We start from the raw sequence: 24,087 nt of genomic DNA, 5'->3' as shown, positions 1-24,087 counted from the left end.
CAGTTCATCACAGAGGTGACCTCACTACCATGTGTTGGTTGTACTGGTTACATCGGGCTGCCCCACTCACACCAGTGGTCCGGTAGTTGGTCTTAACCCCACACAGGTAGGCTGTGCCAGTGTTTGTTCATGTTGCATGTCTTGGCCGGAGCCATGTGTGGGAATTGATCCACGGCCAGGAGTTATCCCAGGTCCTAGCTTGCCATTCATCTGTTCCTTTAAGATCTGAACTGCTGTCACCGTGGACACCCCCATCCCATCCCCCAAGAAGATAATGACATTCTTGGCAGCCATCTGGGTGGGCTGCAGCTTCTCGGCGATGTCCAGGGTCTGGGCTGCATGGTGGTTCCAGAAGGCTGGGTCTTCCTCCTCAATGGGAGGATGCCCAGGAGAGCCATAGCCTCAGGTCCAGCAGCAGCAGCCAGGCTCCCCGTAGGCCTGTGGGACCATGGGAAGGTGGAGGAGCAGGAACTCCAGAGGGGCTGGGACCTAGTGAGGCTGGGCCTTGGGCAAGGCTGAGACACCAGAGTGCCAGCTGCAGGGCAAGCTCTACTCTTCAAATATTGAGTGTTTACAAAGGCTTCTGCTTTCCGCACACACAGGCTTCTTGTGGAGTTCTTCAAACACTTTGAAGTGTGTCTCTTCAATGTGAGCCGTCTTTCAATCCTTAATTCCAGAGCTGTTTTAAAACATGGGGACACTCAAGATGGGTACGAGTTGTTTCATCTTGGGAGCTCTTTTGCCATCAGTTTTCAACTGTTGCTTTACGCGGGCAGCTTGACAATGTAAAAATTCAAACCTTGGCATTGATCAGTAGAAAACAGAATCTTTCACCCAGCCGGTGTGGCTCAGTGGTTGAGTGTTGACCCACAAACCAGGAGGTCACAGTTTGATTCCTGGTCAGGAGATGTGCAGGAGGCAGCTGATCAATGATCCTCTCTTATCACTAATGTCTCTCTCTCTCTCTCTCTCTCTCTCTCTCTCTCTCTTCCTCTCTTTGAAGTCAATAAAAACATATAAAAAGAAAACAGAACCTGTTGTCCATGTTTTTCTTCCCTGTCAGGTGTGCATCTCTTAAACTCTAACAGTTCTCAAAAGACTTGCAACCAGGGGAGCAATGGGCAGCAGCAGCTTGTCCCGATCTAACCCCCGGAGCCTGTCGCCAAGGCCCCCTTTTCTCTGACTCTCCAGTGAGCTGACAGCAGTCGCACCTCGACTCACTTCTTTCCCATTGGTTTCTAGAGAGCCAAAGCAGCCCCGCCGAGTCTCTCTCCTGTTGCTTCTTTTATCCTAAGCCCTTTCTTGCGTCACTGTCCCTAGCTTCAATAAATGTACTCTCAAAATCACCTGGAAAAAAGGTAAAAGAAAACAACTGCCAAACAGGACTTTCCAGCTCATTTAATTACTGAATTGGTAGACTGTGCCTGAAAAGTGTTTTATAGAGATAATTTTCTTATTAAAGTAATTTATCACAATTACTATACACCCTAAGTACACTATTGTTTCCATAAAGTAGGGATAGGTATCAATAATATTGCTCAGTTTTTCATCCTTATATTTACAGCACTGTAAACTTGTGCATAAATCTAATTGTTAAAAAATGTAATGTGTTGCCGAAACCGGTTTGGCTCAGTGGATAGAGCGTCGGCCTGCGGACTGAAAGGTCCCAGGTTCGATTCCGGACAAGGGCATGTACCTGGGTTGCGGGCACATCCCCAGTAGGAGATGTGCAGGAGGCAGCTGATCGATGTTTCTCTCTCATCGATGTTTCTAACTCTCTATCTCTCTCCCTTCCTCTCTGTAAAAAATCAACAAAATATATTTAAAAAAATGTAATGTGTTTATGTGTACTTAATATCCTAATAATAGATTTTTCAAATGTGATTTTAGACCATCATACCCACCCCTCCAAAATAGTTACATTCAGTTCTTCACTAAGAATGGACACATATCCATCAAGTTTATCGAGCTGGATTATTTCAGAAATACCACCACCATTCACTTTCAGTATTTCTTAGTTTTTTGCAATTAAAATAAAAAAGGTAGAAAAAAAGAATTTTAGATTTTTTTAGGGCCAGAATTAAAGCACTTTAGAGCAAAATCAGGACAAATCTTTGCAATTCAAAGTGACTAAAGACCCAGAAGAAACACGTCATGAAACCTGCCAGATCATGCCTATCCAGAGGTCTGAACTGGATTCCTTTGTAATAATTTGAATATTTCTTCTCTTTCTCAGTGATACAGGAACAACACCTCCAGAGAGTGGTATTTTTGGATTCATGATAAACTTCTCTGCATTTCTTGGTAAGTACACAAAAATTATTATCAATAAATGAAAAATTCGCAATCCCATGTGAAGGAAGATATGTTATTGACAGTGTGTGTATCTAATTTTTTATTATTATTTTAAAACAGAATTTTTATTTTTAGAACAGTTTTAGGCTCACAGCAAAATTAATCCAAAGGTGGAGATATCCCATACAGTGCCTGCTCCGTCTCCCCCATTACCAATTTTTTGATGAGCCTACATTGACACAAAGTCCATAGTTTATATCAGGTTCATTCTTCGTATGTGTCATTTTTTTTAAAAGTATAACCTTTTTGCCTGGCCGTGGTGGCTCGGTGATTGAGCGTCAACCTATGAACCAGGAGGCACAGTTTGATTCCTGGTTGGGGCACATGCCCAGGTTGCGGGCTCTGTCTCCGGTGTGGGGCGGGCAAGAGGCAGTGGATCAATGATTCTCTCTCATCGTTGATGTTTCTATCTCTCTCTCCCTCTCTGAAATCAATAAAGATATATATATATATTTTAAAAAAAGAAAAGCATTAAAAATAAATACAAGTACAACTGTTTTGCCTGTCCCTCTCTATTGGTCCAAGCAACTGGAATTTTGCTCTACTTTGAAAAACTAATATGACTTGAACTCCAGAGTTATTTATGACCTCATAGAACTATTCTTCAACTTTCCTGGCAGTTTACCATGAGATTATGAAATGAATTTTAAATGTAATTTGATTTTTAAAATTGTGATTTATATACAATACATTTGTGTAAGCCAAAGACACCTAATATATAAACTCATGTTTCTCAGAGCATGTTCCAAAGGCAGCTTCCATGAAAAGCAGCTGGGGTGCTGGTTAAAATGCAGGTCCCAGGGCTATACCACAGATGGACTCCATCAGGACCTCTGGGAGTGGGGCCCAAGTGCATGCGTTGTGAACCAGCAGTTTAGGGGAGTTGGATTCTCCCTAAAGCTTGGGAACCTCTGACTAAGGTGTTGTCTCACCTGTTAGAGAGAGCGGGGAGGGGAAGCAGGGCAGTTTGTCTCCAACTAAGGCATGATTTTCCTTTTCAGTCCCACAAGTGCCCCTGAGGAGGTGCAGTTGATAGGATACAACCCTCTTAAGAGTAATTCATGTAATAACGGAAAAGCTCACTACTAGGGAGTGATTCTGGTCTGCAGAAGTAACATAGAGAGCTCTCTCTCTCTCTCTCAGTCCTTTTAAAAGCGCCTACCCTACGGAACAAGCAGGTGTTTGCCAGGGACACTTCTGTCCCTCTCTACTGGTACAGGTGGGAGGGGACAGAGGTGCTGGAAACTCTACTTAGAGACTTGGCACCTTTGGAACGTGTTTTATCCTTGGCAGAGAGAAAGTTTCACCCCGTCAACCATTTGTGGTCTTCCCCACCCAAGGTTTTGGAGGTGAGCAAGGGGAGGTAGACACAGCCCATCAATCCGAGTGCTCTCTTACACCATCCTTGCCCAGAATCCCAATTAAAAAGACAAGTTATTTTGTCAGCAGCGATAAATATGATGTTTGCTTTTAGGCAAGGCAGAATTTGACACGAATGTCTTTGTTTAAAAGTTTATGGTAAATGATTAGCTTTTAGCCTGTTTTTATTTTTTTAAATATATTTTTATTGATTTCAGAGAGGAAGGGAGAGGGAAAGATAGAAACATCAATGATGAGAGAGAATCATTGATCAGCTGCCCCATACCAGGACTGAGCCTGTAACCCGGGCATGTGCCCTGACTGGGAATCGAATTGTGACCTTCTAGTTCATAGGTTGACGCTCAACCACTGAGCCACGCTGGTCAGGCATGTTTTTAAAATTCAGCACAAATATTATGGCCATTACACTATTTCAATACATAGAGGTCTACTTTATTCTTTTAACACATGCATGATCTTGAACTCATGGATGTATTATAATTTATTTAGTTAGTCCCCTTTGTTAAATACTTAGGCTATTTCTGATTTTGGAATTTAAAATGCTAAAATTAATATCCTTTTAACATATCTTTGCATAATATATATATATGAGTTTCTCTATAAGATAAATTTATTGAATTAAAGGGAACAAAGATCTAAAATTTTGATAGCTATCCATTTATTCAGCATTCCTTGACTAAGTGCCTACTATGTGACAGGCTTGTGATTAGTTCTTTAATCATCAAATTGACATATTTGAGTAGGCAGAAAATGAAAACTTCTAAGTGATAAAAGATACAAGAAACAGAATGAAAGACAAACACAGAAGCAGAAGAAAACTTGTAATATTTATTAGAGCAGTAATGTACATAATGTATAAAAAGCAGCTACAAATTAAAAATGAATAGACCACACGCTGGTGTGTCTCAGTGATTGAGTGTCGACCTATCAACCAGGAGGTCACGGTTTGATTCCCAGTCAGGTCACATGCCCGGGTTGTGGGCTCAGGCCCCAGTAGGGGGTGTGCAGGAGGCAGCTGATCAATGATTCTGTCTCATTATTGATGTTTCTATCTCTCCCTTCCTCTCTGAAATTAAAAAAATATATATTTTAAAAAGTGAATAGATAATCTCGAGAAAATACAAAAGCATTATAAACATGCAATTTTTATAAGAAGACATGCAAATGACAGTAGGCATACTGAAATTTGCTTAATCTCACTAATGATCAGAGAAATGCAAAGTAAACCAACAGGTGGCTATTTTTCATTTATTAGATTGGCAATCATTAAAAAGGCACAGGCATACAGAATTGCTTTAAGCTTTGCTCTGGGAGTATAAATTGCTACAGTCTCGGAACAATTTTGAGATACTTCTTGGCATTTTAGGCACAGTTTTTTGACCCAGTAATACCACTTCTAGGAATTTGTCTTTCAGAAGCACTGAAAGTGTGCCAAAGGCAAGGATGTTCATTGAACATTGCTTGGAATAGGAAATACACAGAAACAATGTCGAAATCTGTCATTAGGAGGAGAATGAAATAAATGTGGCATCTCACTATATACCAAGATGGGACCCCTAAACATGATGAGGTAGACCTATTTGTACTGACATGGCAAGATCTCCATGGCACATTTTTAAGTGAAAAAAAAAGCAAGCCACAGAACAATATGTGCACAATAGCATTTATGTGAAAAGAATAACAGTCAAGAAGACGTGTGTGTGTGTCCCCACCACACTGGGGGAGAGCAAGATGGGGTGAGGAAGGACAGGGGTGGGCATATCGGGAGACTATTGCAATTAGGAAAGTGAAAATACAAACTTTAAAAAAAGCAATATGAAGCTGTTTCTGTGTTTTTCCTTCAAAACGGTCAAATAAAAAAATCCACTACTGTACCTTTCTTTCTCAGGTGCAGCCACGATGTACACAAGATACAAAATAGTGGAAAAGCAGAATCAGACCAGCTACTTCAGCACTCCTGTCTTTAACCTGGTGTCCTTAGTTCTGGGATTGGTGGGATGTATCGGAATGGGCATTGTTGCCAATTTTCAGGTATGGCCTGAAGTTCTTTTGGATATGGGGGTGATGGAGTTTGTGAGTCCCGGAGAAGCAAGAATACAAGAGTCAAGCTTGTGCCAGTCTAGCTATCAAATAGTTGATGCGTTTATTAAAATGAGTTAATTTGCTTTTTAGAAACAAATACCATTTAAACACAGTCCCATCTGGTGTTTGGGAGTGATGGGGGGTATGCGTGCATGATTATGAGATAGAGAGAGAGTGCTTTGAGTGAAGCTGTAGGCTTTACAATGTTCCATGTTCTCAGTGATGTGGTTGATGTGTTGGGAGAATGACTTCAGCCACTGTGATGACTTCACTAAGTGTGAAAACATGTGTGTATGAGTATGTGTGTGTCTGTGTGTGTGTACTGATTTTACGGTTTGAACCTCTGGTGTTAAAGTCAAACAATGGCACCTGATTTCTTCCTTTCCCAGAATAGGCTATAGGTGCCTGGAAGTGAAATAATTTGCTCAGGGTTCCTTAGCTAAATAGTTGCCGAGCCAAAATGTAGCCCAGCTAGAGCCAATTAACTTACATGACGACTACTGAGGAATCTGCTCGATCTTATCTTATGGTGTCAGGTGTTCAGAAAACACTCTACTTGTTTTTCTAATTTGTGGATTCCTATTCATTCTGAGATCTCTTTCAAGAAAACATGGGACCTACTTAGCTACGGAGACAATGTTTAATATTTTAAAAACATTTGTTGTGTTTAAATTAGTACTAATTATAAGAGTACCCAGCTCCTAGAATTATTGCAAGGATTGGGTGAGATAATGTATGGTAGCCAGTGGTCTGTACTTGGGGGTCATTATGTCATCATGGGTTCATCATTACAGGCTAACACTAGGGTGGTCCTGCTCTCTCCATCACTGTTGTCTCCTGTGACAGCAGAAAGGAAGTTACTCTAGGACAACTTTTTGTTCAGCCAGGGGTACTCCTTTAATTTAATTTAACTATATTTATTATTATGATTATTTTTAATGTGTTATTTTTAAATGTATCTTTATTGTTGAAAGCGCTACAGATGTCCTCTTTTTTTCTCCCATTGACCCCCTCCTCTCCACTTCCTTCCTCTCCCCAGGCTTTCTCCCCACTATTGTCCATGTCCATGGGTTATGCATACATGCATATAAAAGGTTTGGTTGATCTCTTCCTTCTGAGAATCCTCATGCTGTTGCATGCTTCCATGTCATATTATTTTGTTCATTAGATTCCACATATGAGTGAGATCATGTGATACTTGTCTTTCTCTGACTGGCTTATTTCACTCAGCATAATACTGTCCAGGTCTCTCCATACTGTCTCAACAGTTAAGAGATTCTTCTCTTTGATAACTGCATAGTATTCCTTTGAGTAAATGTGCTACAGCTTTTTTATCCACTCATCTACTGATGGGCACTTGATCTTAGCTATTGTAAGTAATGCTGCTATGAACATAGGGGTGCATACATTCTTTCTGATGGGTGTTTCAGGCTTCTCAGGATATATTCCTAGGAGTGGGATCACTGGGTCAAATGGCAGCTCCATTTTTAATTTTTTGAGGAAACTCCATACTGTTTTCCATAGTGGCTGTATCAGTCTGCATTCCCACCAGCAGTGTACTAGGGTTCCTTGATTATTAGAGGAAAGACTAGGTCTCTATGGTGTAGAGCACTGATTTTCAACCTTTTTCATCTTATGGCACACAAATTAATTACTAAATTCTTTTTGCCAATCTGATAAAAAATATAGGTATACTTTGATTCATTCACATTGGATGGCTATCATTGTGTTGGTTGGTAACTTTTTTAAAAAATTTTACAATCTAACGGAAAAGAAATCAGTGCCCCTGGCTAAATAGACAGGTATTGCATGTTTTAAAAATTCTGTCACAGCACGCCAGTTGAAAATAGCTGGGAGAGAGAGAGAGAGAGAGAGAGAGAGAGAGAGAGAGGTGAGGGGGAAGAGTGAGAGCTCACTTCCTTCTCCTGTCGTTCCCCTGTGGTGAAATCAGATACTCTGTGCTGCAATGCACGGTTGCCCATGACATTTCCCACATGGTAGAGACTCTGTGACATTTCCTTATGTTTTATGATCATATTCATTTTGTTTCCCAGAACATGTACTGGAAATTTTCTATGTGATATACTTATGACAGCATTCACTGCTCTAACTCATACAATTCTAATGACAACCTTCGAAGATAGGTAGTATAATTTTCCTCATTCTCAATGGAGAAGTGGAGGCCCAGAGAGGTGAATACTTACCCAAGATCATAGGAGTAGGAACGGTAGAAGTGGCCCTTGCATTGAAGCAGTCTATCCTGAACCTGTGGGAAAGAGGTAACCTCAATGTTACAATGAGGTTACCTCTGGGAGAAAAAAGCATGTCATGATTCACAGAGTTGCAGCATCAGAAAGCATGATGAAAAAAGTCGGGGGGACACCTAGAATGATATCCTTTGTCTAGTAGGTGTGGATAGGAATGTTCAGCAAAGGATAGTAGGCACTGTCTGATATCCTAATTACTTTATTCTCCAAATCACTCAACATCGTTAGTGATACACCTGCCAATTTTTAAGCCACAAAGGGCAGACTTTCGGAAGAAAACTTAGATGGTTAGATAATTGGACTCTTGGTTCTCTTAAAGGCTTCCATGACGAGATTAAATTTTATCAAAACCCAGAAATATAATCGGTAACTTTCCTGAGAGCAAAGTGTTTGGCTTGTCATTGTTCCCATCTTGACAACTTCCTTGTTTGACATCCTGTAATTCATTTCGGCAGGCCATGAGCAAACCAACTTGAGCTGTTACCTTGAGAAGAAGGAGAGATGTGAGGGCAGGAGAGAGCCTTGGTTCTGGTGGGATTTTCCTGAGCAGGAAGTATATTGTGTTTATCAGAAGCTCACAGATAGCTCCCTTCCCTGGACTGGTGGGTGGGATGGCTACGTTTAGGTATGTCCTCACCAGTTTCTGCCTCTGCTCTACTTTTCCTCGAGAAGTTTCCTTTTTGAAAAGTCATGTTTTCTAAGGTTGAACACTCTCTATATCCTAGTTTTCTCTCTTTTTACTCAGTTTTCAATTAACCAGAGAGTTTTGCAAAAGAGATGTCAAAAGGGCACCAGGTGCTCATCTTATCCTCAGTCCAATATTCACATCCGATCTAAGAATCATTTCCCTTCAAAAGGCATTTTTGATAAGAGAGTTTGTGCTCCACAGGCCAAATACAGCTCTGTGATCTGGAACTGTCAGGGTTAACGTGGGGCCTGTGCAGTTTGCAGATTAAGATCCTAAAGGAGTGTTGACATGGGCCAGGCTGAGGAAGCAAGTCCCCTGACAGTGCTGGTGGGAGGGAAAAAGTACGTAAATTCAGAATGTTGACTTAGCGTGGAAAAAAAAGTGGAGTGGAAAGAACCAGGATTCTCAGAAGATTATTCCTGGAAATGACTCAGCAGTAGATGCCTTGCTTTTTGTTTATTTTCCCTTGACCAAATGTGCCTAACTAACATTCAAGGAGTGAAAAAGACTTCTTTTTCTTAATTTTTCTTTTTACTTTTTTTTTGGTTTAATATTGCTTTCTCCCTAGTTTTATTGAGATACCATTGACATATTACATTGTATTAGTGCAAGATATATAATATAGTCATTCGATATATGTATATATTGTGAAATGATTAAACAATAAGTTTAGTTAACATTTATCACCTCTTATAGTTACTTTTTTCTTGTGAGGAGCATTTTTAAGATTTACTCTCTCTGAAAAAAAAATTATTTCCTTAGCAGCTTTTGGAAATACATACACCTTTATTCAATATAGTCACCATGCTGAACATTATATATAACTGAAAAGTTTTTACCTTTTATTTTTATTTTGTAAACTTTATTTAAATATATTTTTATTGATTTCAGAGAGTAAGGAAGAGAGAGATTCAATGATGACAGAGAATCACTGATTGGTTCTCCCCACATGCCCCGTACTAGGGATTGAGTCCACACCCGGGCATGTGCCCTGATTGGGAATTGAACCGTGATTCATAGGTCGATGCAGTATGTTTTTTTTTGTGTGTGTGAACAGTCTGGATGAAGAACACAGTGGGGCTATGGAAACCTGGGTGGTTAAAGAAAAGTCTGGAAAACAGGTGTGGACAATGAGTTGTGGCCAAAATTAGGCTTTCGTGGACAATACTTTAACCTGCCCCTTTGCAAAACTCAAAATTATAAGTTCAAGTAGGGACTCAGTCATTCAATCTAAATGTCATTGTTATGCCGGAAGGTAGGTGCCCATTGAACATTTGAAAGGAGCTTAAAGTGAGCTTTATGATGGCTCCCTATGACCACATTTGGGGTAACACCAGGCTTTCTGCCTAGACTGGATATAGGGGCTCCCTTCTTATTGAAATGACTGGGGGCCAGGGACTTGATTTGAAGTTGTCTTAGCATTGCAAGAGCAGTTTTTTAGATTTGGGGTAGCTTGGGAGGGACAAATAGAGATTAGTGGGGAGCAGGGAGCCTAAAAACCCCAAGCACCCTTGGCACTTTTGCATAATTTTGTATGTAGTTTATCAAATAAGTTGCATTGCAGACCTGCAAGGCAGAAATGAATACACCCATTTGACAGATCAGAAATTGAGGTTTTAAACTAAGGTCCGAAAGCCCAGTGGTGGAGTCAAGATTTTTTTACTCAGGTTAGCCAGACTCCACAGCTCACCATACCCCACTTTGCCCCTCTAAGGTAGACGTCACTCTGTCCTCATCCCTCATGCCCAAGCTTGCTGTAGAACATTTACTTCATTGTGGGGGAAGGCTTTTCTCTTGGTAATCTTGTGCAAGCAGCCACATTTTCTTTCTTTTTAAAAAAATATTTTTATTGATTTCAGAGAGGAAGGGAGAGGGAGAGAGAGAAACATCAATGATAAGAGAGAATCATTGATTGACTGCCTCCTGCAGGCCCCACACTGGGGCTCGAGCCTGCAACCCAGGCATGTGCCCTGACTGGGAACCAAACCCCGGACCCTTCAGTCCACAAGCCACTGAGCCAAACCAGCAAGGACCATCTTTTCGATTTGGGGTCATCTGTGACAATGGATGGCTTCCAATAGCCCAGAGGAGGGAGTGCTCAGATCACGGTGTGGACAGACCCACTTGGAATAACGCATACATGTGTCTTTCTCCCTAGGAGTTAGCGGTCCCTGTGGTCCATGATGGCGGTGCCCTTCTGGCCTTTGTCTGTGGTGTGGTGTACACACTCCTGCAATCCATCATCTCCTACAAGTCATGTCCCCAGTGGAACACCCTCTCCACCTGCCGAGTACGGATGACCATCTCTTTCATTTCCTGTGCAGCTGTCATCCCCAGTATCCTTTTTACATCTGTTAGTGTCCTTACAAGCTTGACACCTTCCCCTACCTGCCCCCCAGCAAAAAAAGCATGAAAAAAGCAAAGGTTAACGGCCAGGTTTCCATATACTTCAGACAAACCATTGGAAGAAAAGTGTAAATCATTGAGAATATGTCTCAACTTGGTCAGGTTAGATAGAAACAATGCTGAGGGAAAAGAATGGTATGAAAGGAGGCTGGGAAAATGCCGGGAAACTTCAGTTTCTGTTTACTTTCCTTCCAGCAGGGTCAGTTTTAGCAGCCATGTAAAATATTTATTTTTCTTTGGAGTACTTGGCTAAAGAAAAGACATCAAATATTGACATTGTACTTAAAGGAATAGCTCTGTGAAGTCCTAGGAGCTCAGACTCTTCCTTCTCAATGCCTCTAGGCCAGTGGTTCTCAACCTTCCTAATGCCGCGACCCTTTAATATAGTTCCTCATGTTGTGGTGACCCCCAATTGCATTGTTACAAATTGAACATAATTAAAGCATAGCGATTAATCACAAAAACAATATGTGTTTTCCGATGGTCTTAGGCGACCCCTGTGAAAGGGTCGTTCGACCCCCAAAGGGGTCTCGACCCACCGATTTAGAACCGCTGCTCTAGGCAATTCGATGTTTTCATTTACTCATCCACATTAAGAGGTTTTTAAAAGCTCTACATTATTTATTTCTAAGTCAATTAAAGTACAGGTAGCCTTTTCTTTTTACTACTGATTTTATTTTCAAAATTTTATCTCATTTTGTAATTCAACGTGAAAAGAAAAAATGTATCTATCATATTTGTATGTTCTGATTTAGAGGAAATGAAAGCGCTCTCTCTCTCTCTCTCTCTCTCTCTCTCTCTCTCTCTCGGCATTAAACAAAGAACATAAAAAAGCTGTGGTCTCCACGGGGTGGAATATTTCCCATCTTTTGAAATACCATCTGCACTCCTATCGGAGAAAGCTGCAGAGTCATGAAAAGGGGTGATTATGTTACAGGAAAATGGGAACTATTCTGTTAGCCATGTTGTTCCTTTGGGTTGGCCTGTGGTATAAAGTGGGCCAGCTTGGGTGGCAGTATACCATGTGCTTCTGATATTAAGCTCTGCGTTGCTCTTTTGAGATAGAAGCTATACAAAATTCGAAGTCTGCACATGGTCTTGGGGTCGGTTTTGTTTTCATTTTGGGGAAGGAAATTTTTAATTACAAAATTTGTAAGCACAGAGGAAACAAATCTTACTAGTAGTATTGAGAAATTTAACGACAAAATATATACCCTGGTTCCCAAGATAGTTCCTTCTCAGTTTTCTTGTCCTGTTTATGGATTGAAGACATTCATGCTTTCTCTTCAAATACATTTCCTTCAGACCTTTAGCCTGAAACCTTCCCTTGCTTTTAACTCTGGAGACAGATCTCTAAATATTAAAATCAGAGGGAGTTTTAGCACAATAAGCATTTCAGGCCTCAGAGTTTCAAATACTATGAGTTCCTATTTCTAGAAGTTCTTAGCCATGCCAAGGGATTGCAGCCCCACACAGAAGCAGGGTATGCCCCTGTATCACCTTACCTCAAACAAATTCTTCCAAATAGGAAAGTCTTTGGCATTAAACATTAGCATGGTATTTATATTCACTTACAAGAATTGCAAAGCATCTTTAAAGTGCCTTTGTTTCTCTTTACTGTAGTATTTCTGTGAAATGGCCTCATTTAACTACTGAGGAAACTGAGGCACACTAGAGTTAGGCTTCTAGGCCCTTCCTGGTAAACTCTGTCTTGCACCGGCTTCTACAGTGCAACCTTCACAAAATAACAGCACAAGGTCCAGGTTCCCTTGCTTGAGACATGTGCTCTGAGATTCCCCAAGACTGGGCTGTTTCCTGTCCTCTGCTTTTGCCCCCTGCCCTTCTCCTGGCTGAGTACCACCCCCTCCACCTTGTCTTTCTGGCCAATGTGGTAGCCACAGGCCACGTGTAGCTATTGTGCACTTGAAATGTGGCTAGTCTGTGTTGAGACAGGTTATGGTGTGAACTTCAAAGACTTAAAAAAAAAAAGTAAAATATCTCATTAATAATTATTTGTATTATTACATGTTGAACTGGTAATATTTTTATCTATTGTGTTCAAGGAGCTATGTCATTAAAATTAAATTTCATTTGTTGTTTTTTGGTTTTCTTAAAGTGTTGCTGTTAGCTGAGAAACAACGCCAGAATGTTACAGGCAAATGGACCTCAGTTTAGCAACCTTAGTACTTGAGTTCTGGCTAATAAAGAATTCAGGGCCAAGACTTAAATACAAGCAGAAGTTTATTTAGAAAGTCACAGAGGTAGAAGTGGAAGAAGTGAGCCAACTGGGCTGCGTGGGCTCAGGAAACAAGTTAAGAGGCAAAAGAAGGGCCCTTGAAGCTTAGGAAAAACAAAGGCAGAGAGAATGCACCTTGGGGAAGGAGAGGGGGAAAGGCTGGGATGTGTTCCCCAGAGAGCATGCACTGGGATAGAAGGGGGTGGGGAAAGGCCCTGATAGGCTCAAGAGAGAGAGAGAGGGAGGGAGGCTGGATAAGAGGGAGAAAGAGAGAGTTGGGTCCTCCATCCAAGGGTTTTTATCCCCTCTTTAAAGGCAGGGCTCTTAAGGGAGGTCCTAGGGAGGATCTCAATAGAATATTCATCAGCTTTTCCAGGTGTGTCCTTTCAGGGTCATGGTTGGTAGGTGCCAGGGCAGGGGGTCAGTAGCCATCAAACCTGGTCCTAATGTCAGCCATGCGTTGCCCCTCCTGGCCTTACTGCTTTTCTGGGCCTGGAGCTGAGTCCTAGATATTATCTCCAGTTTAACCAAAACTCTGTCTCTGTGGTCAACACACCTGAAGCTGTGCTTCCAAAATCATTTGATATGTGCCAGAACCTCATTGTCCAGAGGACTTAATGCTTAAGAAGTGGTTGTGCAAAGAGTCATATGAGACTATTCTCGGCCCCCCTTGTTCCTCCTCTAAGGGGAGGGTGGGGGTGGTCTGCCTCATGATTAGTGAGACATGAAAGGCTCGATAGGGGAGGAAAGGTCACCCTGGGGTAAGGTCCCTGTTTTCCTAGTTTTGCTGGTTGCTAGGTACCCTGGGATTTCCGCCCCGGTGACATTCCATACCTGGCTCCTAGTCTGCTCATGCCTGTCTAACTGCCTACTACACAGAGACTACAGTAGAAAATTTAACATTACACATGTGGCTGGCGTTGTGTTTCTGTGGGACAGCTCTGCTCTAGAGGGCTCCTCAAACTTCATAACTTAGAGTAAGTTCAACTCATGGAAGGCCTCCCTGACACCTCAAACCCCATTCCACTCTGAATTAATACTTTTTCCTCTGCCTCATCACAGTGCTTTGTTCTTGTCTCTCATATGGCACAGCCCTGGGTTTCCTTCAACAAGACTCTGAGGTTTCTGGGAGTTGAGACCAAATCCATTTAGCCAGGGTTTCCCCCACCTCTTCCTTTCCCCCCTGCAGCATGGTACCAGGTGCCCAGAACTAAAAAAACAGATAAATGAAAGAATTAAGAGGCTTTAAAACTATTAGAAACAGAAGTATGGTCATAAAAGGGTCGGATAATCAGCTATGCTTTATTTAAAAAAAAGGAGAAGTGTTCAGCATTGCAAACTATGGGGGTGGGGGGTAGGGAGAGGAGATGCTGACCCTGAATTTAGAGGAGGCTCTAAACTTGGCATTGAGGCAACACTTTGAATTTTTAACTTTTTTATAGAGCATCTCAATTCTCTTTCTCTTTTGCCTTCAAAGTTCAATCAAATGGATGTCACTGTCTTTGTGCAGACCTTGCTGTTCACGGAGGGCAATGGACTCAGTGCCTGGCATTATTAGGCTGGCCTCAAGGTCAGGTGTAGGACATATCTCTTCGATTTTTAAAATATATTTTAATTGATTTTGGAGAGGAAGAGAGAGGGAGAGAGAGAAACATCAATGATGCATGCCCCCTACTGGGGTTAGCCCACAATGTGGGCAAGTGCCCTGACCAGGAATTGAACTGTGACCTCCTGGTTCAATGCTCAACTACTGAGATATGCCAGCTGGGCATCTTGACCACTTTTTAAGTATAGTTCAGTGGCATTAAATAACATAGTTGTGTAACCATCACCACCATCCATTCCATAATTTTTTCAACTTGTAAAACAAAATCTACACTTATCCTATATAATAAAACCCTAATATACAAAGCAGAACTACTAGTCGCTATGATGCACACTGACCACCAGGGGGCAGATGCTCAATGCAGGAGCTGCCCCCTGGTGGCCAGTGCACTCCCACAGGGGGAGCTCTGTTCAGCCAGAAGCTGGGTTCACGGCTGGCAAGTGCAGCAGTGGCAGGAGCCTCTCCTGCCTCCACTGTAGGCGGGCGGTAAGGAGAGAGGGGTCCCGAACTGCTAGAGGGATGTCTGACTGCCGACTTAGGCCCGATCCCTGGCAGGCAGACACCCCCTGAGGGGTCCTGGACAGCAAGAGGGCGCAGGCTGAGCTGAGGGACCCACCTGCCCTCCCTCCCCCCACTTCCCCAGTGCATGAATGTCATGCACCGGGTCTCTAGTTAAACAATAATTCCCTGTTGTCTCCTTTCCCCAGGATTTGAAACCGCTGTTCTACTGTCTTTATGATTTTGACTACTTAAGTACCTCATAAAAGTGAAATCATATTGTACTTATGTTTTCTAATGGGCTTATTCCACTTAGCTTAATGTCTTCAAGGTTTATCTATATTGTAGCATATTGCAGAATGTCCTTGAATAATATTCCATTGTATGTATATAGCACATTTTGCTTATCCATTCATCTGTCAACGGACACTTGGGTTGCTTCCAACGTTTAGCTATTATGAGTAATGCTGCCATGAACATGGCTGTACAAATATCTCTTTGAAACTCTATTATTTGGGGTGTATACCCCAAAGTGGAATTGCTGCGTCATATGGTGATTCTATTTTTAATTTTTTGAGGAACCTCTGTACTGTTTTCCACAGTGGCTGCCCCATTTTACATTCCCACCAACAGTGCACAAGGGTTCCAACTTCTCCACATCTGCACCAACACTTGTTTTCACAACCTAACGGGTGTGAGGTAAAACATGTTTAACACTGTGTAATTATACTACTAGAAGAATAATCTAGTCTTAACCTTAAAGGACCTATTTTCTTCAGTACTTTCCTTAACACTCTTCTTTTTTTAGTGATTACCTGTGCTTCACTGATTTCCATAACCAAGCTGGAGTGGAATCCCCAAGAAAAGGTAAAATTCAAGTCATTTTCAATATGAGTGTCAAGACTGGTGGTATGAGACTGTGGCTGTGTGAAGCCTTCTTAGAAAGAAAGGATCACTGCCATTTCTTAGAACAAGTTGCAAAATATGAAGTAAGTAACTTACTGTCCAACTATTTGGCAATTCATGGGTCGTAATTAGCTATTGGAGTAATCCCAAATGATTCCTGGGATTATTTTAAAAATTAAAAAAAATCTTTATTGTTGAGAGTATCACCCTGCTTCAGGCCTTCATCACCCTATTATCTGTGTGCATAGGTAATGCAAAAGATCTTTGAGTAATCTCTTCCCACCACTCCCCCTTCCCTCTGAGGGAAGTAAATTGAAAGAATATTATTGGATGAGTATTAGTTAGAAGAAATGCCTGGAATTGATTGAAGAGGAGGGAGCCCAGATTTAGGATGACAGAGAAGGCAGTTCAGATTTCAAATCAAGATCAGCCTAGATTGATTGGGAGTAATAGGGGGAAAATATTTGATGAGCACTGGCACGTGACTAACATGAGAATGAAAGAACATGATGAATCAAAGAGGACTTCCTGGACAAACCAAAGAATTTGTTCCCATGACAGAGAAAGATAAGATCCCTAGGAGGATAGATTATTTCATGGGGGATGTGGATGGGTTTGTTTTTAGAATTGTTGAGTCTGGGGCTGTAGTAAAACATCAAGGAGAAATGTCCAGTTGAACACATGGGACTGGACCTCTGGTGGGATTGAGAGCCATCAGAGCATAGGGTAGAGTGAGATTTCCAGACCAAAGATCACAACACCCAGGACTGAATGTTCAGATTTGAGATGGACTTGTGCCATTAGATACTTACAGCGGTGGTTCATCTCAATGCCATATGGAGAATGAATGACACCCTGGAGAGAAGAGTTGATGAAAGAATAGCAGGAGTGGGTGTTTGTTTTTTTGGTCTCTTTTAGGAACGTTTTTTGGATAACTGATGTTATCCAAAATGCAGTTTCAGTTAAGAATGCTGGAGTTAAAAGCCAATTGCAGGAGGTTAAAAAAATGGTGAGAGGAGTCTTTCCTTTATCCAGCTGTCCATGAACATTTGGAGGTGAGAGGAAAAGGAGAAATGAGATGATGAAGGCTATAGGGGAGAATGTGGTTAGAGGAGGATTCTGGCATACAATGGGAGCCTGCAGAAGACAAGGGAGAGACTGAAGATGCTGAGGAAGAGAATGATTCAGAAAAATTTTACAAATAATACACTAGAGGCCCGGTGCACTGATTCATGCATGGGTGGGGTCCCTCGGCCTGGCCTGTGCTCTCTCTCAATCTGGGACCCCTCAGGGGATGTTGGACTGCTGGTTTCAGCCCAATCCCTGCAGGCCAGGCTGAGGGACCCCACTGGTGCACAAATCTGTGCACCAGGCCTCTAGTATGCATGTAAGATCTTTGGTTAATCTCTTCCTACCCTCCTCCTCCCTCTCCCCCCCCTCCCCCCTGAGATTCATCAGTCTGTTCCATGTTTCCATGCCTGTGTGTTGAGTGTCTTCCCCCTGGTGGTCAGTGGGCATCACAGCTACTGGTCAAACGGTCGAATGGTCACTTAGGCTTTTATATATATAGATTGCTTTTTTATATATATAGATTGCTTCCTGAGAGTGAGAACTCACAGCAGAGCAGCCTCAGGTGTACTTTACTTTTCAACCACTTGGGGGAGACTTTCCCCCACAAATCAAATAAAAATCAGCTGCTGGGAAGGGTTCATCAAAGCATATCCCCAGGCTGTTTAAAAAGCCTTTTTATTTTTCATTCCTTATTTAATCTTAAAAATGTTAAAAGTACCTGTTTTTATATTCACCCCATAAAGTACTATGGCACTCTTAGATTGCCTTCTGTTCCCAATATCAATAAATAAAACGAAAGTCCTTTGCTTTAATTCACTGAATGGAATAAGCATTTAGGTACTGCCTCAAACGAATGTGTACTGCTTTAGGGCTTTCATAATGCAGACTTGTGCATTGACTGACTTGGTGGGGAGGGTGAGAATTAGAATTTCACTGTCTCATTTTATGGAGCAAGGAAATTAGAGCTTTGCCTGTACTCACACATGGGTAGTGGAATATAGGCTTCTGGTTCAGCATACTTTCATTAATATCATGCTAAAGAAATTTCTGCCAAAATTTTATAAGCCATCTTTATTGTCCCGGGACGATAAGGGGTTGAGGCAGATCCCCTGGTTCTGTCACCAAAAGGGGGCAACTTCTGTTCTCTACCCCCTAGTGCAGTGGTTGTTAACCTTCTGGCCCTTTAAATACAGTTCCTCATGTTGTGACCCAACCATAAAATTATTTTCATTGCTACTTCATAACTGTAATGTTGCTACTGTTATGAATTGTAATGTAAATATCTGATATGCAGGGTGGTCTTAGGCGACCCCTGTGAAAGGGTCATTCGACCGCCAAAGGGGTCGCCACCCACATGTTGAGAACCGCTGCCCTAGTGTGAGGTGGTTAGGTTCTCCCCAATTCTACCTGGATAAGGAGAGAGGGTGGATGGTGATGTCCTAGAAGCGGGAGAGTAAGGAGAGGTGTCTGAGAGTTCGATGTTCCTCAGTTAATCTTTGCGGATGAAAACTGGATCAAAGAAAACAACTGTCATCATAGAACTAACTTGCAATCCAGTACCATTTGTTTATTCACACTTGTGATCTATAGCAGAAAGCATAGGGTGGGGGGGAGGGAAAATAACAAAAAGCAACAGGTCATGGTTTGAAATCAGACGTGGCAGTCCACAGGCCTGATTTGGCAAATGGGCAACGTCAAAATGCAGGTGTTAGTTTTTACTTAGATGGGGCTTAAAAATTCTTTTTAAAAAGTTTCCAGCATTTCAAAATCAGGAGATCTCACACACACACACACACACACACACACGCGCGCGCGCACACTCACTTTTGTTTTCACTTTTTAAAAGCAACCTTGGTGTCTCTGGTGTCATATGTTCCCATTTGGTGAAAATGGAATTGAGCTGATAAGCATGGGCTTCCTCCCCACTTCCCTCTCTCTTTGCAACTATCAGTTCCATTGATTTTTATTAATCTCCTGGCTTCCACAGGCAGCTGACCTTGGAACCCCAGTGAAAGCCATTCTCATTCTCGCTGCCCATTCTCTCCTTCCTGCCCCCAAGAAGATAGTCAGTGACTGTGTACAGATGTCTCCTTAGCATTTGCTTTGCTGCTATGTTTACATGTAATGTTAAGCCGAACTATTTTCTGAACTGACATTTTCTGTAGCAGCAGAGGCCACAAAACCCAGTGGTGACAGTTAGCCAATTTGGAAAACTTGGGGATTCCCAGCCTCTGGAGAGCAAGACCTGCTCCGCATGGGAAGTTCTGCCTTCTGTGGAGTCCACATTGGCTTCCTGGTCTCAGCCATTTTTTGGCCCTTCTTTTGCTTTTTGAAATTCTATAAACAAAAACAAGCCTTTAAAAAAAAACAAAAAAAAACCCCTAAACATTTTTATTGATTTCAGAGAGAAAGGGAGAGGGAGAGAGAGGTAGAAACATCAACAATGAGAGAGAATCATTGATCGGCTGCCTCCTGCACACCCTACACTGGGGATGGAGCCTGCAACACAAGCATGTGCCCTGACCAGGAATCGAACCTTGACCTACTATTTCATAGGTTGACGTTCAACCACTGAGCCACGGCTGGCGGGTTATAGACAAGTCTTAAAGACAGAGCATAGAAGAGGGAGAAAGTACTTTGGGAATAATTGCACCCATGTTCTAACTGGGCAGGCACCTGCCATTCACCTGCACAACCTTGCTGCTGTATTTGCTCCAGGGGTTGACTGATGCTCTCGGACAGCCTCCTCTGCTCTGAAGTGCATCCATTTAGGCTAAATTGTGTTTCTTTCCCATTGCTGTTAGGATTATGCATATCATGTGGTGAGTGCGCTCTGTGAATGGACAGTGGCCTTCGGTTTTATTTTTTACTTCCTAACGTTCATCCATGATTTCCAGGTACGTGTTTAACCATTTCAATGTTGTAAATTGCTGACAATTAGGATTGGAAAAATCCATAGAAAAATTTTTGCATGAAAAATGAGAGCATGATTTGCCTTTCTTTTTACTATTATTACGTGTTTGGAAAAAATATGTATTGTGCAACTTAGTTCATTCCCAAAGGCATGCGGCTTTAACAGCTCTCCCAAACAATGAAGTTTCCAGTGTCCTCTGCCATTTGATGTTTATAGTTATACATCCTGATTTTTTTTTTTAGGAGGTCTCATTTACTGGTTCCAAATGATATGTCTTTTTATGTTGTTTTATTTTTTTTGTTTTTTATTGTTGACACAATTACAGATGTTCCACATTTTCCCCCTCTTTGCCCACCTCCACCCATCCCTCACCCCTGGAGATATGTCTTTTTATTTATTTGAATTTTTTAGTTATTGATTTGAGAGAGAGAGAGAGAGAGAGAGAGAGAGAGAGAGAGACATCGATTTGTTGTTCCACCTATCTATGCATTCACTAGTTGATTCTTGTATGTGCCTTAACCGGGGATCAAACCCCAACCTTGGTGTGTTGAGACACTGCTCTAACTAACTGAGCTACCCAGCCAAGGCCATATATATGTCTTTTGAAAAAATAAAAGTATGTTGTTGAAAAATGTCCACAAGGCAGAGAGAAGGTGGAACCTTATTAGATTTGGCCACAGGTAAAAATCTTACATTTTTGAAACCAATGAATTGGGACTAGCTAAAAATATATAGAAAGTCAAGAAACTTCTTGAGGAGTCAACTCAAGCTTAGCACAAATCATAGTGAGGTCATGTCTTCGGGGCTGCAAAGCTTTGGGGACTTGAATAGCTGGTACTGGAATTGCTGACCTTCTTTTAAACCTTTCTTTGCTTTTTTTAATAGAGTGTCACCCTGAGGATATCCACAGAACTTAATAATGACATCTGAAGAAAGAGGAATGGTATCTTACTCGTTGCAAGTCTCAGACAGTTTCTAGATGTGGCACAGGGGACAGATAGGGTATGAATGCTGCCCTGTAGCAGGCAGGCATCTGTGGCACATCCAGGACTTGAATTTCACGAAGAATTCCCAATAGTTGTCCTATTTCCAAAGGGATGTTTCCCTAGAGAATGTAGAGCACTTATGACCTAGCAATGTTTTTATAATTTTCTAAACTGGTACTTTTTTTATATTCACAAGTTCATTACACAAAAGATAAGGTGTTACGGAAAATGGAGATCTCTTATTTTTGTACAGATTCTGTTTTGTTGTTTCTTTGTGTGTGAGTGATTTCTGGAAATACACTAAATGAGGAATTTACTAACAAGTAACCTCGGGATATTTTGAGAATAAACTATAATTTCATATGAGGGCATTTGTACACTGCAATTTATAGTGATCATCAAGATTTAGTTAATAAAAGAACTCTAGCTATGACACTGATTTTTAAATGAATTAAATAAGCAAAATGCTTCTATCAAAAAGCCTTAATCCCACCATACACATTAACGCTCCACAGCAAACCTCAGTTTTGAACTTCTGCCTTGCTCACAAGGGCCAGAGGCTTTTCCTTTGCTGCTGATTGGCAGTTTGTAATGGGCATACTTTTAAAAAAAATACATGTTGTTGTGTTTTTAAATTGATTTCAGAGAGAGGAAGGAAGAGGGAGAGAGGGATAGAAACATCAAAGATGAGTGAGAATCATTGATTGGCTGCCTCCTGCACGTTCCCTACTGGGGGATTGAGCCTACAACCCTGGCATGTGCCTTGACAGGGATTCAGACCGTGACCTCCTGGTTCATGGGTCCATGCTCTGCCATGGCTGGGTGGGATGGATTCAGCAGTGCTGTTTAGAAATCACAAACCTTTCAACAGCAGAGTAACATGGAGGTGAGCAGCTAAAAGGAAAACCTCCCCGAATTCGGGTTGAGCAAGGAGGGAAAGTGAGTCTCAGGGACATTCATGGAAGGTGGGACTATGGGAAGGAGACTTGTACTTAATACCAAACGTCTGCCAAGTTACGACAGACCCAGGAATGGTTATCAAGTCCCGCTATGGAGCACTGAGGAGATACATGGTTTGTCCCATGCTGTGGGTCCCCATGATCGCCCTGGAACTGGAAGACTGATCAAAGCTATGTCGAGCAGTTGTTTTTCTGAAGGGAGGAGGAATGCCACATGCCTTTACCATGGAAACTGCAGTTCATGGTTGGTCTCACTTTGGACAGACTTGTTATCAGCACCTCCTTATGCATGGTCTTTCACTTTTCCACATCTCTCTGTGAGATTAGATTGGGAGCTCCTTGAGGGCAGAGTATGTGCCTTACTCTTTATCCTTATAACTCTAGCATTTAACCAGGCACCACCTGGTACACCATAGGTGCTTAATAAACACTCATTGACTTCATGAATGAATGAGTGAACATATAAAGGAATGACTAGAGATATTTGTAGTGCTGCCTACTGAGATTTACACTGATTAGCCAGTTAAGTGATGGATCAATAGTTGTTGACTGTTTTTGTTTCATGTACTGTAAACATTTCAGTTGTGTGGGCTTCACTATTCTCTGACAACTCTCTTCACGCTGGATAGTTATCACAGAAATTGTTACCTGGGCTAGACAAAATGGTACACCTGGCCTTGGCCAACGACTAGGCCAAAACTCGCGCCAGACAGCCACTTTCTGCTGATTCCATACAACCTTTAAACTTGGTCTGTTCCACATTTCGGTATTATTTCTCATTTCCAAGAACTTGCATTTCCTTGGACCTCATGGCTGAAAGAGTCAAATAAAATGAAGCACTTCTTTATTTTAGCAATTTGTGTCTCTGTTAAATTATAATATGTCGCCTGGGTACAACAATGATATATATTTATCAGGGAAACAATTCTAGCTCTTTTGGATTTTATAAAGGTTTAATTTAAACCTTACATTTTCTTAAATCATGTAACTGCATGTGGGCACATGGTTTACCTTTGTAGAGATTCATTTTATTATTTTACTCAAGGCCCAGTGTATGAATTCATGCACGGGTGGGGTCCAGCCGGCCTGGCCCCCATTGGGGTGGATAGGGGCTGGGCCTATCGGGAGGAGGAGATGGTGGGAGGTTGGCCGGCCTGCCTGCCCTGATTGGGCCCAATGAGGGCCGGGCTGGCTGGGGGAGGGGTTGTGGGTGGTGGGCTGGCCAGCCCTGTCCCCAAATGGGGTGAGAGGTGATCAGGGGCAGGGCCAGCCAGGGGGAGGGGCTGCAGGCTGATCAGGGTGGTGGGGACCCATAGGGGGTAGGGATGGCTGGGGGAAGGAAATGGGAGTGGGTGTTTGGCCAGCTGGTCTGCCCTTGATCAGGGTGGGAGAGTCTGATCAGGGACGGGCTGGCCCGGGGGAAGGGCGGTGGGAGGTTGGCTGGCCGGCCCCACCCTCTGATCAGGCCGGTTCGCTGGCCACAGTGGGTGTCATAGCGGCCAGTCATTCTGGTCATTATGGCGTTACTGTTGCTGGCTTTTTATATATATATAGATTTTAATTACGGTTCACATTCAATGTTACTTTATATTAGTTTCAGATGTACAATACAGTAGTTAGATAATGGTATAATTTACAAAGAGATCCCCTCAATCTTTCCAGGACTCTCTTTATTCTCTCCTGTCAGCTCTGCTTTCCTCTCTGGTGGCATCATTCTCAGGCAGGCTTTCCTC

General features: G+C 42.2%; 1 protein-coding gene across 1 annotated transcript in view; it reads left to right on the top strand.

Moving 5' to 3' along the window:
• DRAM1 (DNA damage regulated autophagy modulator 1) overlaps positions 1 to 23,206 on the top strand; it is a 38,950-nt gene extending 15,744 nt beyond the window's left edge. Inside the window, exons 2-7 of the mRNA XM_023749818.1 lie at positions 2,228 to 2,304; positions 5,624 to 5,766; positions 10,931 to 11,108; positions 16,327 to 16,385; positions 20,300 to 20,392; positions 21,295 to 23,206. Of these exons, the coding sequence (XP_023605586.1) occupies positions 2,228 to 2,304; positions 5,624 to 5,766; positions 10,931 to 11,108; positions 16,327 to 16,385; positions 20,300 to 20,392; positions 21,295 to 21,339 (595 nt within the window). The 3' untranslated portion in view covers positions 21,340 to 23,206. The remainder of the gene's footprint in view (positions 1 to 2,227; positions 2,305 to 5,623; positions 5,767 to 10,930; positions 11,109 to 16,326; positions 16,386 to 20,299; positions 20,393 to 21,294) is intronic.
• The last annotated feature ends 881 nt before the right edge of the window (positions 23,207 to 24,087 follow it).

The sequence above is a fragment of the Myotis lucifugus genome, unplaced genomic scaffold, assembly GCF_000147115.1.
Source record: "Myotis lucifugus unplaced genomic scaffold, Myoluc2.0 scaffold_10, whole genome shotgun sequence".
Taxonomy (NCBI): domain Eukaryota; kingdom Metazoa; phylum Chordata; class Mammalia; order Chiroptera; family Vespertilionidae; genus Myotis; species Myotis lucifugus.
Note: the sequence above shows the minus strand (reverse complement) of the source record. Positions and strands in the feature narration are given on the sequence as shown.